At 37.0% G+C, this 14,782-nt stretch overlaps 1 protein-coding gene across 2 annotated transcripts; it reads left to right on the top strand.

Annotated features, from left to right (window-relative positions):
• The first annotated feature begins 2,267 nt into the window (after nt 1-2,267).
• LOC125014776 lies at nt 2,268-13,208 on the top strand. Of its 2 annotated transcripts, none has more exons than XM_047596160.1 (11): nt 2,268-2,480; nt 6,670-6,743; nt 6,830-6,927; nt 7,015-7,137; nt 8,083-8,194; nt 8,677-8,740; nt 8,868-8,920; nt 10,065-10,249; nt 11,610-11,696; nt 11,787-12,019; nt 12,728-13,208. In XM_047596160.1, the coding sequence occupies exons 2-11, from the start codon at nt 6,677-6,679 to the stop codon at nt 12,834-12,836; spliced, it is 1,131 nt and encodes a 376-aa protein (XP_047452116.1). In that variant the 5' UTR covers nt 2,268-2,480; nt 6,670-6,676; the 3' UTR covers nt 12,837-13,208. The 2 variants fall into 2 exon arrangements, with proteins under 2 accessions (XP_047452116.1, XP_047452126.1); XM_047596170.1 differs by lacking the exon at nt 2,268-2,480 and adding an exon at nt 4,284-4,303.
• Nucleotides 13,209-14,782: the final 1,574 nt, after the last annotated feature.

The following is a 14,782-nucleotide window of genomic DNA, read 5'->3' as shown; positions in this document are numbered from 1 at the left end:
ATTAGTCATATTTCATGCTTCTTTCATTAACGCTACTTGTCAGTCAGAGCACAATGAAATGAAAGACTGAGAAACACTGAATCTGTTGCAGTCAGTTTGCTAAGAACAAGCTAATGACAACTGTCTGTGGGTCCTGTTCATCTTGACACCATCACAAAAACTTCCAGCTGAGTCAGACTCAGCCCCAAACTCTCTAACATGTGACTCATTTAGCAAAATTTATTTGAAAATTTTAATTTGTTTCCAGACATTGACTTTATTCTGACGACAGAAACATGAACCCAGGTTGGCAATAATTAGTTTAAAGAAATGTCAATTAGGACAGGATATGATGTGAATTTACTTCAAGTAACAAACACTTATTCATTTGTCTTCAGAGATTATTCACAGATGGATTTTAACAAGAAAATACTTTGTGGAAAGTTCTTTTTTCTTTAAAACCAGCATCATGTACAGTAGCCTCTGCTGTGGAAGCAGAACACTGGGGCAACTTACTGTGCTGTTGATCTGATGCTGGTGAATTGGTAAATATATTAGCTGTGGATCATATATATATTTACATATATGTGTATATATATATATATAAAAATGTGTAATCAACCAAAGACTGGCTCATTGAAAACGACACGACATAAACCTCACTGAGATGAACTATGAGATCAAGTTACCAGATATGGTTCCTTGCCCCATGAAGACTTAAAGCTAACCGTTACCCTGATAATGGTAATTGGTGACAATGCTAACAAGCTAACAACGGTATACAGTTACAGTATACAGTCAGCAATTCATTTCTCCAAAAACAGAGCTTTTGATAAATCACACATATCTTCCATTATTATTATTCAAATATTGACCAAAACACCCCATATCACGAGCATGTCTGGATTCTGGTACCCGCCTGTTGCTCCGGTTATTGGTGGTCCACCTGACTGACTGCTAGCCGCTGTAGCTGGCTCCCGCCCCAGCTTGGCTAACTTAGCGGTCGGTGAACCCGGCTAGCTGTTGCAGCGCTAGCATCCAGCTGCAGTCGGTTTTGACCATCAACATGACCATGAGTTGCCGTCGTCGCCGCTTGTGGAGGCTTTTCTGACTCGTTTTGAAGTGCAGCTCATGCAACAGTAAATTTAACTGTCTTTTTGACACGTTTGCGCTGAAATGGTGACTGTTTTTCCTCAGATGCACTGAGTTTACTTTTGTTTCTGTGTCAGGGGCCCAGGTTTGTGGGCCCAGCTTTTCAGTGCGTCAACAGATCTCAGACTCTTTCAAATCATGTTAAATCGTAACAAACAATATTAAAACCCTTGGGATTTGTTCTGTAAATTAATATGTAATTACTTTAATTTAAACAGTTTTATATATGTTTTTTCTATATATAGACCGGATCTGCCCAAATAAGTACAGGAACACATGGAGGCCAACATTAAGATCCTGCTGGAACAAGATACAAGATAACTTAAAGGACATTATATCAGCGTTACTGGACTTTTCCACTTTCAAACGGCGACGTTGTCACTGGAAATTTGTAGCTTTTTGGATATTGGAAGTTTGTTACTTTAGGATTTCCTGCATCATGCTAGCTCTCGGCCTCAGCGGCTTCCAGCTGCTGCGTTCTTGTGTTTTTTTCTCAGCTCTACAGCAGAGAAGGAGGTGTCGTTTCTTTCTAGTGGAGGTAATTCTATGGGACTACCCCCCCCCCCACAGACACACACACTAACAGGATGTACACCAGCTGTAGCCGCCTCCCTCCAGGATCTCTTCTTCATCACTCGTCGGCCTTTTACCTGGGCCCTGCTTGTTCACCAAACACTGATGTGTTGTCACAGACACGGGCGTCGTTATATAAGTATATCTGTACATACAAGGAATTTGCCTCAGTGTTTGTTGCATAAATAATATAGAATAAGATAACATAAAATAAATGAAAAAATGATAAAAAAAAATGAATAAAATAATGAATAAAATAATTAAAAAATAATAAAACCATAAAACATATTTAAAATAATATAGAAATAATAAAAATAAAAAAGGGTCAACAATGAGACTTGTATAAAAAGTCCATTTAAACGATACAAAAGCTGCTAACTTACTTAAAACTTGATCCAGTCTTTAAATACCCGTTGTACTTTTTCATATATTTGCTCATGTGTAGTTTTTCTTCCCATAACTTGTTCTGTTTTGTTTTTTTATGTTTTTTTTTATCTACCATCTAAACACTTTCACCCTTTTAATCAACAGCATCTTAAAGTCTTCCGCTCTGAGGACGAGGCACATGTTGGTGAGAGATTGTACCAGGAGGCAGCGTTAACCGGTAGAACCAGTCAGGGTGAAGGAACAGTCGGGCGTTTCACCTTAACGTTTAATCTTAACGTGTACAAGTGTTCTTGTTAAACGCCTCTGAACGCTGTGACACCTCCACCGCCACCTTTTCATCGTCGAGGCTGGAGGAGGGATGGTTTTTACTGGACCTTTAACAACTTTTGGTAATGTATCAGATTTAAAACAATAATAATAATAATAATAATAATAATCAGTGGCTTTAAATGATTCTTTACATTTCTGTGCTTTGCTCAACGGTACAAGAAAAAAACTTAAATTATTATTAAATTACCTTAACCCTAAAACTAAAAATAAAAATCCACCACAAACTTGGACCAAAAACTGATGCAACTAAATTCCTGATAAGGACGTTTTTTTGCTGATAACTTCGTGGTAGTTCTGCTTTTTGCTGTCATATTCGTCAAAAAAAACGATTTTTCAAACTAAAATCCCATAATGCTCTATTTTTACACTGTGTAACTGTTGGCGTTAAACTATCACACAGGTATATTCTCTCTTACCCTCTTCACCAGGTAGTAGGAGGAAAGTCCCATATATACGAGACATATAGTCCTCAACCTACAGCTCCTTTGTCCTGACAGGTTCGGTTTCAATGAGGCCGACAGTCTGTCTCTCTGACGAGCTCGTCTCCATTCTAGGACCAGATCCACTGTGTAAAAGTAAACGTCTCCATCGCCAGTCCATTCTGTGCTCGCTGTGCTTCATGTATCGGCTTCTTGCTGCAAGTAAAACTTTGAAACCAGACTCCAGTGACTCTGTCGTCTTTGATAAAAGAACTTCCATACAGGGATCTAACGTGTGACGTTGTTACCATTAGGGGACAAAAGTGTCCTCTTCAGAAATGCCCTAAAAATAGCATTTATTCATATTTAATATGTTTATAATTTACTACTTGTTCTTACATAAATCTTACAATAATAATAATAATAATAATAATAATAATAATTCCACTTTAGTTCTAATCATAAATACCAAAAGTTTGATTAGTTTCTGACTTTTAACCCTTTATATGCCAGTGTTTGTGATGTGATTATGTTCATTAATATAAATTGAAATTGGATTTTTCTTGGGTGGATTATTATTAGAGCCTTGGACTTGTCAATTATTAGTAGCAACATTGATTTTGATGGATTTTTATTATATTATTATCCTATAATAATAAGTATAATATAAATTGTATAATAATAATAATAATAATAATAAATTATAATATAAATAGTTACGTTGTTACCATTAATCATCAGAACCCTCCAGCACCGAGCACAGACTGTCCACACTAGACAGGATTGAAAGGACAAGGAGGGACAACAAACACATCAAACAAACTCTTAAAACATGTGGACATCCCAACTGGGCCTTTGTCAAAGGCTCAAAAAGAAGGAAGGACAGGGGAGAGGAGCACAACAAAAGGAAGAACATCACCATCCCTTGCATGGCTGGTGTGTCGGAGAACCTTAGGGCAATTTTCAGGAAGAACCACATTCCTGTTTATTTCAAACCTAGCAACACACTAAGACAGAAACTGGTCCACCCCAAAGACAAAACACCTAGACAGAAACAGAGCAATGTAGTGTATGCTGTTCAGTGTAGTGAGAAATGTACAGACTTGTACATTGGGGAAACAAAACAACCCATACACAAGCGCATGGCCCAACACAGGAGAGCCAGCTCATCAGGGGACGACTCAGCACTCCACCTCCACCTGAAGGACAAAGGACACTCCTTTGAGGATAACAACGTCAAAGTCCTGGCCAGAGAGGACAGATGGTTTGAGAGAGGAGTAAAGGAAGCCATCTATGTCAAAGTGGAAAAACCTTCACCAAACAGAGGAGGTGACTGAGATTTAATTTACCAACTATTTATAATTCAGCTTTGACTTCTGTCCCCAAGAAGTTTCAACACCATTCACACCTTGAGCCTCCAGGCTCCTGTTGACAACAGCCTCATTAGAGCTCTATTCATAGGGGTAAGGAAATACCTTATAATAACTTTTAATACGTTCATATTCTACAAAGCAAGACTGGTTAGCCTGGCCTAAACATAACCTACCTCTCCTTCTTCTTGATATTAGTTAACGTAGCTTGTTACTAACTATCGTATGAGTTTGGAAATTGAGCAAAGTTGCAGAAATGAATGAGTGTTTCTGATAATGTGTGTTCATGCCGACATGACGTTAGATTTAAAGTGTTTGATTTCACGTCTCTCGCTCTCTCATCTTAAATCGAAGTACAACATTGTACAACACTGTTTAATGCTCTTGAAACGAAAACACTCGTATGTAAATAACTATACATGTGTAAAAACCAGTTTCACAACAAAGGGCCACACCCACAGAACAAGTGGTGTGATATACTAGCGTCTGGCAAGTCTTGGCTCAGTTCTTTTGCAGTTGTTGTTTTACTCTCTTCTATCTAGTTTGTCTTTGTTTTCGCGGCCCGTCGTAGTGGCATCAGCGGAGTCCCACCCCCGTACATCCTAATCTAAACAAATCTTAATCTTACTACACTGTAAAAAAAAAAAGAAAGAAAGAAATACCATTAAAATTACAAAAATACAAAATAGACTGTGATTTTGCATGTCAAATGTAAAATAACATAATAGAATTATGTGAAAAAAAACGTGATATTTCTGTTCTGTTAGAAAAAACATTTAAAAATACATATAAAATACATATACATATATATATATATATATGTTGTTAAAATACGTTCACAGATGTACCGGATTTTCACAATTATTTGTCTTTTATTTAAGAGATTAAATTGTTAAAGTGGCCTGGTGGTTAGTACCGATGGTGGTTAGTACCATATTTATAGGTAATTTCATTGTTTTAAAATGTGAAAATGTTTGTATTTAAACTTTAAAGGCATAAAAAAGACAAAATCTACTATAAACTGTATTTTCTCATAGTTTTCTATACCAAGTGTGATATTATTCATCGTATTGTTTATAATTAATTATTCACCATTTATATACATAAACCATATATTTCACTTGTCATCATTGTCAGAAAGGTCTTTGCGATCTGCAAATAGATGATCACTGACACCTCAGATGTGATGAGATTGATTAATTACTAATAATTAATATTGATCCAATATTAATGGCTCAATTCCTACAATGTACCTTTCATTTGTAAGTGGTGCCCCCTTTCGACATGTGCCGTTTTTAGACTTAAATGTTTAATAACTTAATTCCCCTACAAAACACAACAACTTGGGAGCTGCAAATCACAGCATTGGAACAGTAGCATTTAATTTTTTGGTATTTGTGATTAGTACTGAAGTGGATCAAAACATTTATGTAAGAAAAAGTGGAGAAAAATATTTAGGGTGTTCTTGAAGAGGGCACTTTTGTCCCTTAATGGTAACAACGTAACAATTTTAAAACCAGGTATGAGGGTTAAAGTACAGAGTGTAGAAATCAAACAAGAGCAGGGTCCAACAAGCACAAGTGCTGAGGCCAAAATTCCCCCCAGACATTTGTTGGGAGCACGTTTCAGGCCATTTGGAGCTGATAGGTACACTGGGTGACACTTTTTGGGGTCCCATACATTGACACTTTGTCATTAGATGCCTAGATGTTTTATATTTTAGTTGAACAAAAGGTCACAAAATGTCTTGATGCACAAATTTCTTTAGATGTTTCAAAGTTTTGCTTCGAGGTCCAGTCTTAAACATTTGTGACTGTATGATGTGTGTGATGTATGGAAATAAGAGTGAACCCAAAAAGACCTGTGATCCGTCGGGTCCATGTTGACGTCTAATAACCGTTTAAGGGCAACTTTACAACCCATTGCTGCACTGGTTCACTTGCTCTGCTGATCTTTGAACTTTACACTTTTAAACGTTTGGATTACTAGCTGACAGACATGTTTAACTAATGTGAAATGGTATGAAACATGTTTAAGTCATGTCCCGAGGGCCTGCGCAAGCAGAACTAACAGGTTTGGGTTGGGCTCATTAAGTGTACAGAAAATGTTTAGGTCAAGTCAGTCCTGAAAAAGAAGTACTATTTAATTACACACAAAACGACATATGCTAACGCTAGCAGAGTAATGGTCCAAATCATCCTGACGTCAGTCAGTTAACAGCTTCACCAAACGTCCTGTGGTAACAGAGAGAAGGAGGTTGCACAACAATCATCACTGTTAATGTAAATAAAAGCTTTGGTAATAGTAGGAGAGCTAACCACTAGCGTTCCAGCTAGCATATCTAATGCCAGTAATCATTTGGATAGCGATAATATCTCCACTTCCCTCTTCCTTGTTGTGCACAAACAGTAGCTCATATACCTACTGGGTTTTTGCTGATGTACATGTTTGTGTTGTAGGTGAAAGATGTCTTGTATTTTGGTCCGTCTGTTTGTGGTTGTCCTCGTGATTGAGAAATCCACCTCCTCTTCAAGTAAGATAAAAACAAACCTTTCCCCTGTCTTGATGTACAGTAGAAATGTGCTTTAATACCTGAATTATGTACTGATTTGTGAGCAGGGGACGACCCGACCCCTTCATGCCCGCCTCACTGGTCCCTGTTGGGGGGGAGATGCTTTGCCTTCTACCCTGTGTGGAGCTCTTGGAGCGTTGCCAGTGTAAGCAGGAGGCAACTACAAACAATTGGTTTAATTCATTCACGTTTAGTCACGAACAGTCAGATTTAATCAGGCATTGCTTGTTAGTCTTTGTGCTCTCAAACAGGTGGCCACCTTGTGTCTCTTCACACGCCAGAGGACGTTCAGTTTGTCCTCCAGCTAGCGAACTCAAACGTTCCAGTGTGGCTCGGTGGATACCAGGAGCAACAGGTGAGGAGTCACAACAAAAGAAGTCAAGAGAGAGATCAGTGTCTGTACAACAAAGACCGAGATATGTGCGCGGGTGTCATGGTTTGTCCTGAAAACACGACGCTCAAACAACAGGACTTGTTGGGCTGCTTGATGACGTTTCATCCAAGTTTATCTTTGGTGTTTACACATTAACATCATGGGTGTTGTCCACCGGAAACTCACTTTTGTAAACAAAACAAGCTATTAAAGCTTTAGGCAAGCTGGAGGACATAGGTCACTCCTTGGAGCAGTGGTTCCCAACCTGAGGTCTGGTGATCCAGAGAGATCACAGAGGGTGCTCCAAAACATGGCTGATCTGGTGAAAACCACCAGTTTTCACCTGTTTCACCAGTTTTTAACCAGTAATACGTGTGTCTTCCTGCATGTAACAGCTTTCTGGACTTGTGTCCATATAATTTAGCCATGACAGACCCAAGACGTTGGGCCTGGTTTACTTTAAGATCCCAAATAAGGGGCTCTGCTAAATCGCGTGTACAGGCTTATAGACTGCTGCATTGTTGGTTTGGGTGTTGCTACAAAGATTGTAGCGCAATTGATAACGGGTGCAAAGATGGTGGACAACGGCCTTTTTAAATGAGGATTTTTTTCACCAGGGAGAACATGGGAGAGGAGACTGGACTGAAGCACAACATGAAATTTGAACCCATGGGATTAGACATAAGACCTTAGAGAAAAAACTTCAAATCCCAAACAATCAAGACACGTTTGGCTTTAAATGTGCTGAATCACTGCTTTGACGTCTTCAAAGTCCAGCGTGTCTGGACGTCCAGACTTTTACGGATGTTTTACACCTCGAATCTTCAGATTAAAAAAGATGGAAGATGAAACTCACTTTATGTGAAAACGTAAACAGTGTTCAGTGTAAAATGTAAACACGTGTTCTTGTGTTTTTTCTCTTCGAAGAATGGCTCCTGGTTTTGGAGCGACGGCTCCTCCTTCAGGAGCAGCAACTGGACCAATCAGGAGAGGGAAAAGGTGGAGGAGGGCGGGGCTTGCATGGAAATGGATCTAAAAAGTAAACAAACTAAAAATAAAAATTCATATTTGAACACGTTTTGTGTATAGATATAGAAAGATTAGATTAGATGAGAAAATTTAATCAAATCAATTTAACTTTAGGTTACAAAAGTAACCCTGGTTCTCTGAAATATGACAGTTGCCTCCTTGGAGTTGTTGAACACCACTCACTGTGGGCAAGGAGGGTGGTACGGTGCGATTAGGCCTGCAACCATCGAGTATTTCATCATTTAATATTAATTTACCAATTATTTTTCCACCACAGATAATTTATAATGTCACAAATTCAGCTGTTCCCTTCTGAACATCCATTTCAACACTTCTCTGTCTACTGGTTGTGTCCCTAAACATTTAAGACTCTGTGAAACCCAAAAACCCAACAAACATCTTTTAACAAAAATGCCAGTGTAGGGGTGAAATCTGAAGATAACAACTTACAAGGAGACGTCACTTTGTCAAACAGTTTGTGTTTGTGTTAAGGTGGAGAGTTGAACAGCGCCCCCTGTGGAGAACTCAGATTCTACATCTGCTCCACCAGAGCCAGGTACAGCGAAGTTTACAAGAACAATGTTGTTGTTGGAGGATATATACAAACAAAGTGACGTAATGGTTCGTAAAGTTTGGATTAGATGTTTTTTTTCTAGTTTCTAATCTCTTCTTCTTATTTCCAGCTCCGCCTCCAGTGTCTGTAGCAGCAGCAGCAGCAAGAAACTTCTTAATTCAGGTGAGACTTTTGTGGAAGAACTTCAGTATGAATGTACCATATATATGCTACTGGACACATATCTAACCCTAACCCCAGTTACCAAAATCTCCAATGACCAGATCATTAACTATAACTCAGCAAATCCGTTTAGATTCTCAACACCCAACGGCAGCCATCATTACCGTAACGGCAGCTTTTTATTCCAGAAAGCATAACTCCATCCGTTATCATCTCTTTATCTCTGTCTTTTTTCATTTCTCTTGGTCACTAGTTTTCATGAGTTGTGCTGCTGTAGCATTTGAATTTACCCATTTTATTTATTTATTTATTTTTTTTTATCTGCGGGTGGATTAAAAAAATTAAAAAATCTAATTCTTTGAGCCAGCATCTAGTGGCCAATGGCCAAACAGCTTTCAAGTATCTCTGTCACACATCTATTTTGACGTTACCGTCCACCTCTTCCTCTCCCTGACTTTTGGCAGTGGCCTCGTACTCACTAAGAGTCTAATTACCTGCGACGCTAACTCACTAGCTAACTTAACACATGCATCACCAACGTGGACATGTCCCAGAAATGCAAGGTAACCTCGTTAGCGATCCTTGGTTTAGACTTGCCTACTTGCAGACCTTTTCTGTTAGATGGTTTCTGTCATGATTCCAACTTCAAGTCCAAGTCTTTGTCAGGTCTTTCAACAAGAACCAACTTTTTGTTTTTCTTTTTTAGGTAACCAGGTTAAAACATTTTTATTATCCAAAGTGTTGACCTACCACTTTAAATTTAAAGCGTTCTTTGAGCCAGCATCTAGCTGTACCCTTCCTGGCCGAGAGTCTGTATCTTCAGGTGTGTTTTCCTGAGCTACGTTCCTTATTTTAGCCATTCTTGTCTTTGAAGGACTTTTGGATGTACTGGCTTTATGTAGACACAAAGCACGACAACAGAAAAATGTGTCTTTTAATAAAATGCATGGCCTTCATTAGTGGATCACTGGAACCAAAATAACCCAACACTCAAAACTTCTTATGTATTTTTATGGAACCAATCAAGTTTTTATCATCTGTTTTTGAAGAGCTATCAGTGATTCTTAATGCAGTATTTCACAAATGCGTAGGGTGTCTATCACGCTAATATTTTGAGACGCCAGTGTCCACTTCTTCCTCTCAGATATCGTCCCCGGTGTGAGTTTGTTCGACGTCGTGTGGAGTAACAACGATTTGTTGGCGGAGGAAACTCTCATGTCATCCTCGTTCCTCGGAGATCTGAGGGACGGTCGTGTGACGGAGCGCCGCTACTCCGACTTCATGCAGCAGGAGGCGCTGTGTCTGCACAGAGTCGGCGGCACGCTGGAGGTCAGAGGCGGCAGGGACGCTGTGGCTCCACGACTCTGTTACCGTGTCAATTTGCTAATGCTAATGGCGACAAAATGGTGACGCGTGGTCCAAGTTGACAAGTTGCTCTTGAAGAGTTGCTCATACGCTGACGTTGAGTACATTCATACTGTGCTGATGTTGTTGGTGATATCATGTATTTAAAACTGTCACTACTTTTACAACCATTACTTTGATTACTACTAGTACTACTTATAGGACTACTACAAGTTACCATGGTTACTCAACAAATTGCAATACCACTTGGTTCTGTTAAACCTCTGGTATGGACTTCTACCTCTACCATAATTACTACTATTTTTACTACAAGTTACTGCATCTACTACAACTGGGTTGCCAGTGGCCAGTGCCAGTGGTGTCGCCTATACTACACTAAATAACAAGTACTAGCATTTTACTAGTACTATTACCACTTGTTTCCCTCTACTTTTAGTTTTATTGCTGCTTCTACAAATACTATGTATTCATGTATTACTGCAAACACTATATTACTACTTCCTAAAGCTCTACTACTACAACAACACTTTACTATCACTACTACTACTACATATTTTATGTCAAGTTGCTCATACGCTGAGTACTTTTGAACTCTTTGTTGATGCAACTCACAAACACGTTGCCAAGTGTGTATTGACATTGTTGGTGACATCGTGTGTCACTACTTCTACAACCATTACTTTGATTACTACTAGTACTACTTATAGGACTACTACAAGTTACCAGCTGCTAACATGGTTACTCAACAAATTGTAATACCACTTAGTTCTGTTATACCTCTGGTATGGACTTCTACCTCTACCATAATTACTACTATTTTTACTACAAGTTACTGCATCTACTACAACTGGGTTGCCAGTGGCCAGTGCCAGTGGTGTCGCCTATACTACACTAAATAACAAGTACTAGCATTTTACTAGTACGATTACCACTTGTTTCCCTCTACTTTTAGTTTTATTGCTGCTTCTACAAATACTATGTATTCATGTATTACTGCAAACACTATGTTACTACTTACTATCAGTACTACTACTATTACTACTTCCTAAAGCTCTACTACTACAACAACACTTTACTATCACTACTACTACTACATCTTTTATGTCAAGTTGCTCATACGCTGAGTACTTTTGAACTCTTTGTTGATGCAACTCACAAACACGTTGCCAAGTGTGTATTGACATTGTTGGTGACATCGTGTGTCACTACTTCTACAACCATTACTTTCATTACTACTAGTACTACTTCTAGGACTGCTACTAGGTACAAGTTACCGACTGCTACCATGGTTACACAACAAATTGTAGTACCTTGTGTTTTATAGGCCCTGATTGTTAATAATCCAGTGGAGGCCGGAGACATGAGGTCACTACTGATCGACACACTTGAACAATACAACAGTAGGAACCAGGTGCTCAAGTTTGACCAACAAAAATACCTGAAAATTCCCAGATATGTCAGAAATAAGTTGAGTAAAAGTTTGTGGTGACTCGTTGTCCAGAGTCTCGTCGATTCCCCTCCCCCAAAGTGGCTCCAGTACTCGCTCCAGACCCTCCACTCCGTGGTTCTGGAGGAACCCGTCTACTGGCTGGTGGCTCTGTCGGCTCGGGCCGGCCTCCGAAATTACCTGGCTAAGAGGCTGCTGGCCGAGGTCAAGCCGCCGACGTCCGAGTCCGGACTCCTGTACCAGGAGTGGAGCCAAGAAAGTCTGAAGGAGGCTGCCTGGATAGACCGGTACACAAATACTAATTAACTAATTAAAAATATCAGTCAGGGAGCTCAGGAAATCAAAGAAAATGGGTTTAAATTTTCATATTTTTGTGGTTTAACTATTACCTTTTTCTTTACCTTCATGTATTATTATTATTATTATTATTATTATTATTATTATTATTATTATTATTATTATTGATATTAATAATAATAATAAAACCTAAAACTTAATGTCCACATATTTTATTATTTCTATTGTTTCAAAATGTGATTGTCATTTTTATTGTTTATATAATGTTTTAGATGTTATTCTATTGTCACTATTATTAATATTATATATTAATTATATATTATCATATATTATATGTTAATAATACTACTGATAATAATTGTTACTATCATTATTATTATTTATTGGATTTAGATTTGTAATAATTTTTGACATTTTGAAATATGTATTATTTGTATCATTATTATTTTTATTTCTATTGTTTCATTTTTTAATTCTCATTTGTTGGTTTTTATATGAGAGAAAAACACAGAGTGACTCAAATTAAGGCTCTTAATGACCCAGAAGAGATGTAACGCAAATAATATGTGACGCAGAATTAATTATATATATAGTGATGCAAATAAAGTGATGCATAACGTCGTAGCCGTGGAATCCATGGAACCCAGAACTTATATATTTCCCCTGCTGAGATTTGCCTTTATTTTTTATTTTTACAGCTATAAGAAGGTGCTTGAAGAACACCAGGACCAGGTGGACACGTATAAAGCCATTAACATCTTCAGGGAGCACATGGTGAACCAGAAGAGTCTCTACAAGTATGTTTAAGGCTGAGTTATCAGGTCCATGTGGAGACGAGTCCTGGTGCTGGCGTTTCTCACTTATGTCTGAAGAAGGACCTGCTGGTTTAAATGGGAGCTTCTGCAGGTGTGCAGATTATTTCTACAGTTTTTCACTAGTGTTTAAAATATTTCTATATGGAATGAAACTTTGAATATATGGAATGAAACTGATTATAATGTCTGTCATTTTGGTAAAAGTTTCTCTCTCTGGCCTTCAGGACTATTTACTATGAATACTGTGACATATGAAGGAGAAGTATGGTCTCTATTTGAATCACTGACATTCAGGGATGTTAACATGTGAGGAGGGAAAACTAATACCTTGGAGATTTGAAATAAAGAGAAACGGTTAAAAGTACTGCCACATCTATTCGGCTACGTTAATAATCGCTGTTCAAGTCTCATTCATAAAACATCACCTAAAACATCGTTATTGTATCTTATCTTGTCTTATTATTGTCTTAGCTTAGCTTAGCTTAGCTTAGCTTAACACTCCTATTATTTATCTTTGGGGTCAATTTGACCCCATTCGAGGCTTAATATCCCTAAATATGTGATTAAGAGTTTTTTTTCTTTGGAGACACTGGCCTGACATAATATAATAGTTGTGATAATAGTTTTTCAATCAGTGAGATTGGTGGGTTTGTTTTATTTAAAGAGCAAATAAAAAAAAGTACCTGACACATAAACTTGGGAAAATGTTTAATTGTAAGAATATTTTTGGAGTTCTTAGAGTAAAAACGTTAGTAAATTCGAAGGTAATAGGATGGTCAAGACGTAAGCTGAAACAAGATGTTAGCCACGTATAGCATCAGTCCTCGGTTTTGACACAAGTTTGCTTACAGAACGAACCACCATCAAGTCACAACTTAAAACCAGCTTCGCTAAAATGCTAAACGCCTAGCTAAAGATATTAGGACACCAGCTAACTAGCTAGCTAGCTAGCTAACTAGCCTAGCCAACAGCAGGTAAGAAATGATGGGAAATGCAACTACACTTGAATCAACACTCCCCCACTGAATGTTAGTAAATTAGAAGGTAATGGGATGGTTACGACGTTGAAGCTGAATCAACATGTTAGCCACGTATAGCGTCAGTCATCAGTTTTCTAGTGAAATATTTTCAACAACAAATTAATTTTAGCGCAAGTTGGTTTTCACACACAAGCACCACCATCTAGTCACACTTTAAACACAGCTTAGCTAAAATGCTAAATGCTTCGCTAAAAACACCAGGTACGCTAGTGAATTTGAAGACATATGATGATAATTTCTGGTCAAGTGAGCTTCTGAGGGGTTACTGGGGTTAATTTAACCCCCCAAAATAAAAATGATATTCTTTCTTATATGTTTTATTTATATCTATTTTACATATATATCTATTTATTTCTTAATAGGGTAGGCGTATTATTATATATTATTATTTGTAGTTGAAATTCGCATATTTCTTTATTTCTCTTATTATATATATTTATTTAAAGTGTTTTTTAATTTGTTCTGATTTTATTATTTTATTTTTAATTGATATTTTTAATTTTTATTTAGTCATTGTTTTAATTTATATTGTTCTGATTTTATTTATTTCTTTATTCATTCATTTTTTATTTATATTATTCTGATTTTATTATTTATTTATTTATTTATTTTTATTTTTATTGTTCTGATTTTATTTATTTATTTATTTATTTTTATTTATATTGTTCTGATTTTATTTATTTATTTTTTATTTATATTGTTCTGATTTTATTTATTTATTTTTATTTTATTTATATTGTTCTGATTTTATTTATTTATTCATTTTTTTATTTATATTGTTCTGATTTTATTTATTTATTCATTTATTTTTTATTTATTTTTTATTTTATTTATTTATTTTATTTTATTTATTTGTTTGATTTATTTATTTATTTTTATTATTTATTTATTTATTTTT

This window comes from Mugil cephalus, chromosome 1, assembly GCF_022458985.1.
Source record: "Mugil cephalus isolate CIBA_MC_2020 chromosome 1, CIBA_Mcephalus_1.1, whole genome shotgun sequence".
NCBI lineage: Eukaryota > Metazoa > Chordata > Actinopteri > Mugiliformes > Mugilidae > Mugil > Mugil cephalus.
The sequence above is the reverse complement of the archived record's forward strand: the minus strand, read 5'-3'. Positions and strand labels throughout refer to the sequence as shown.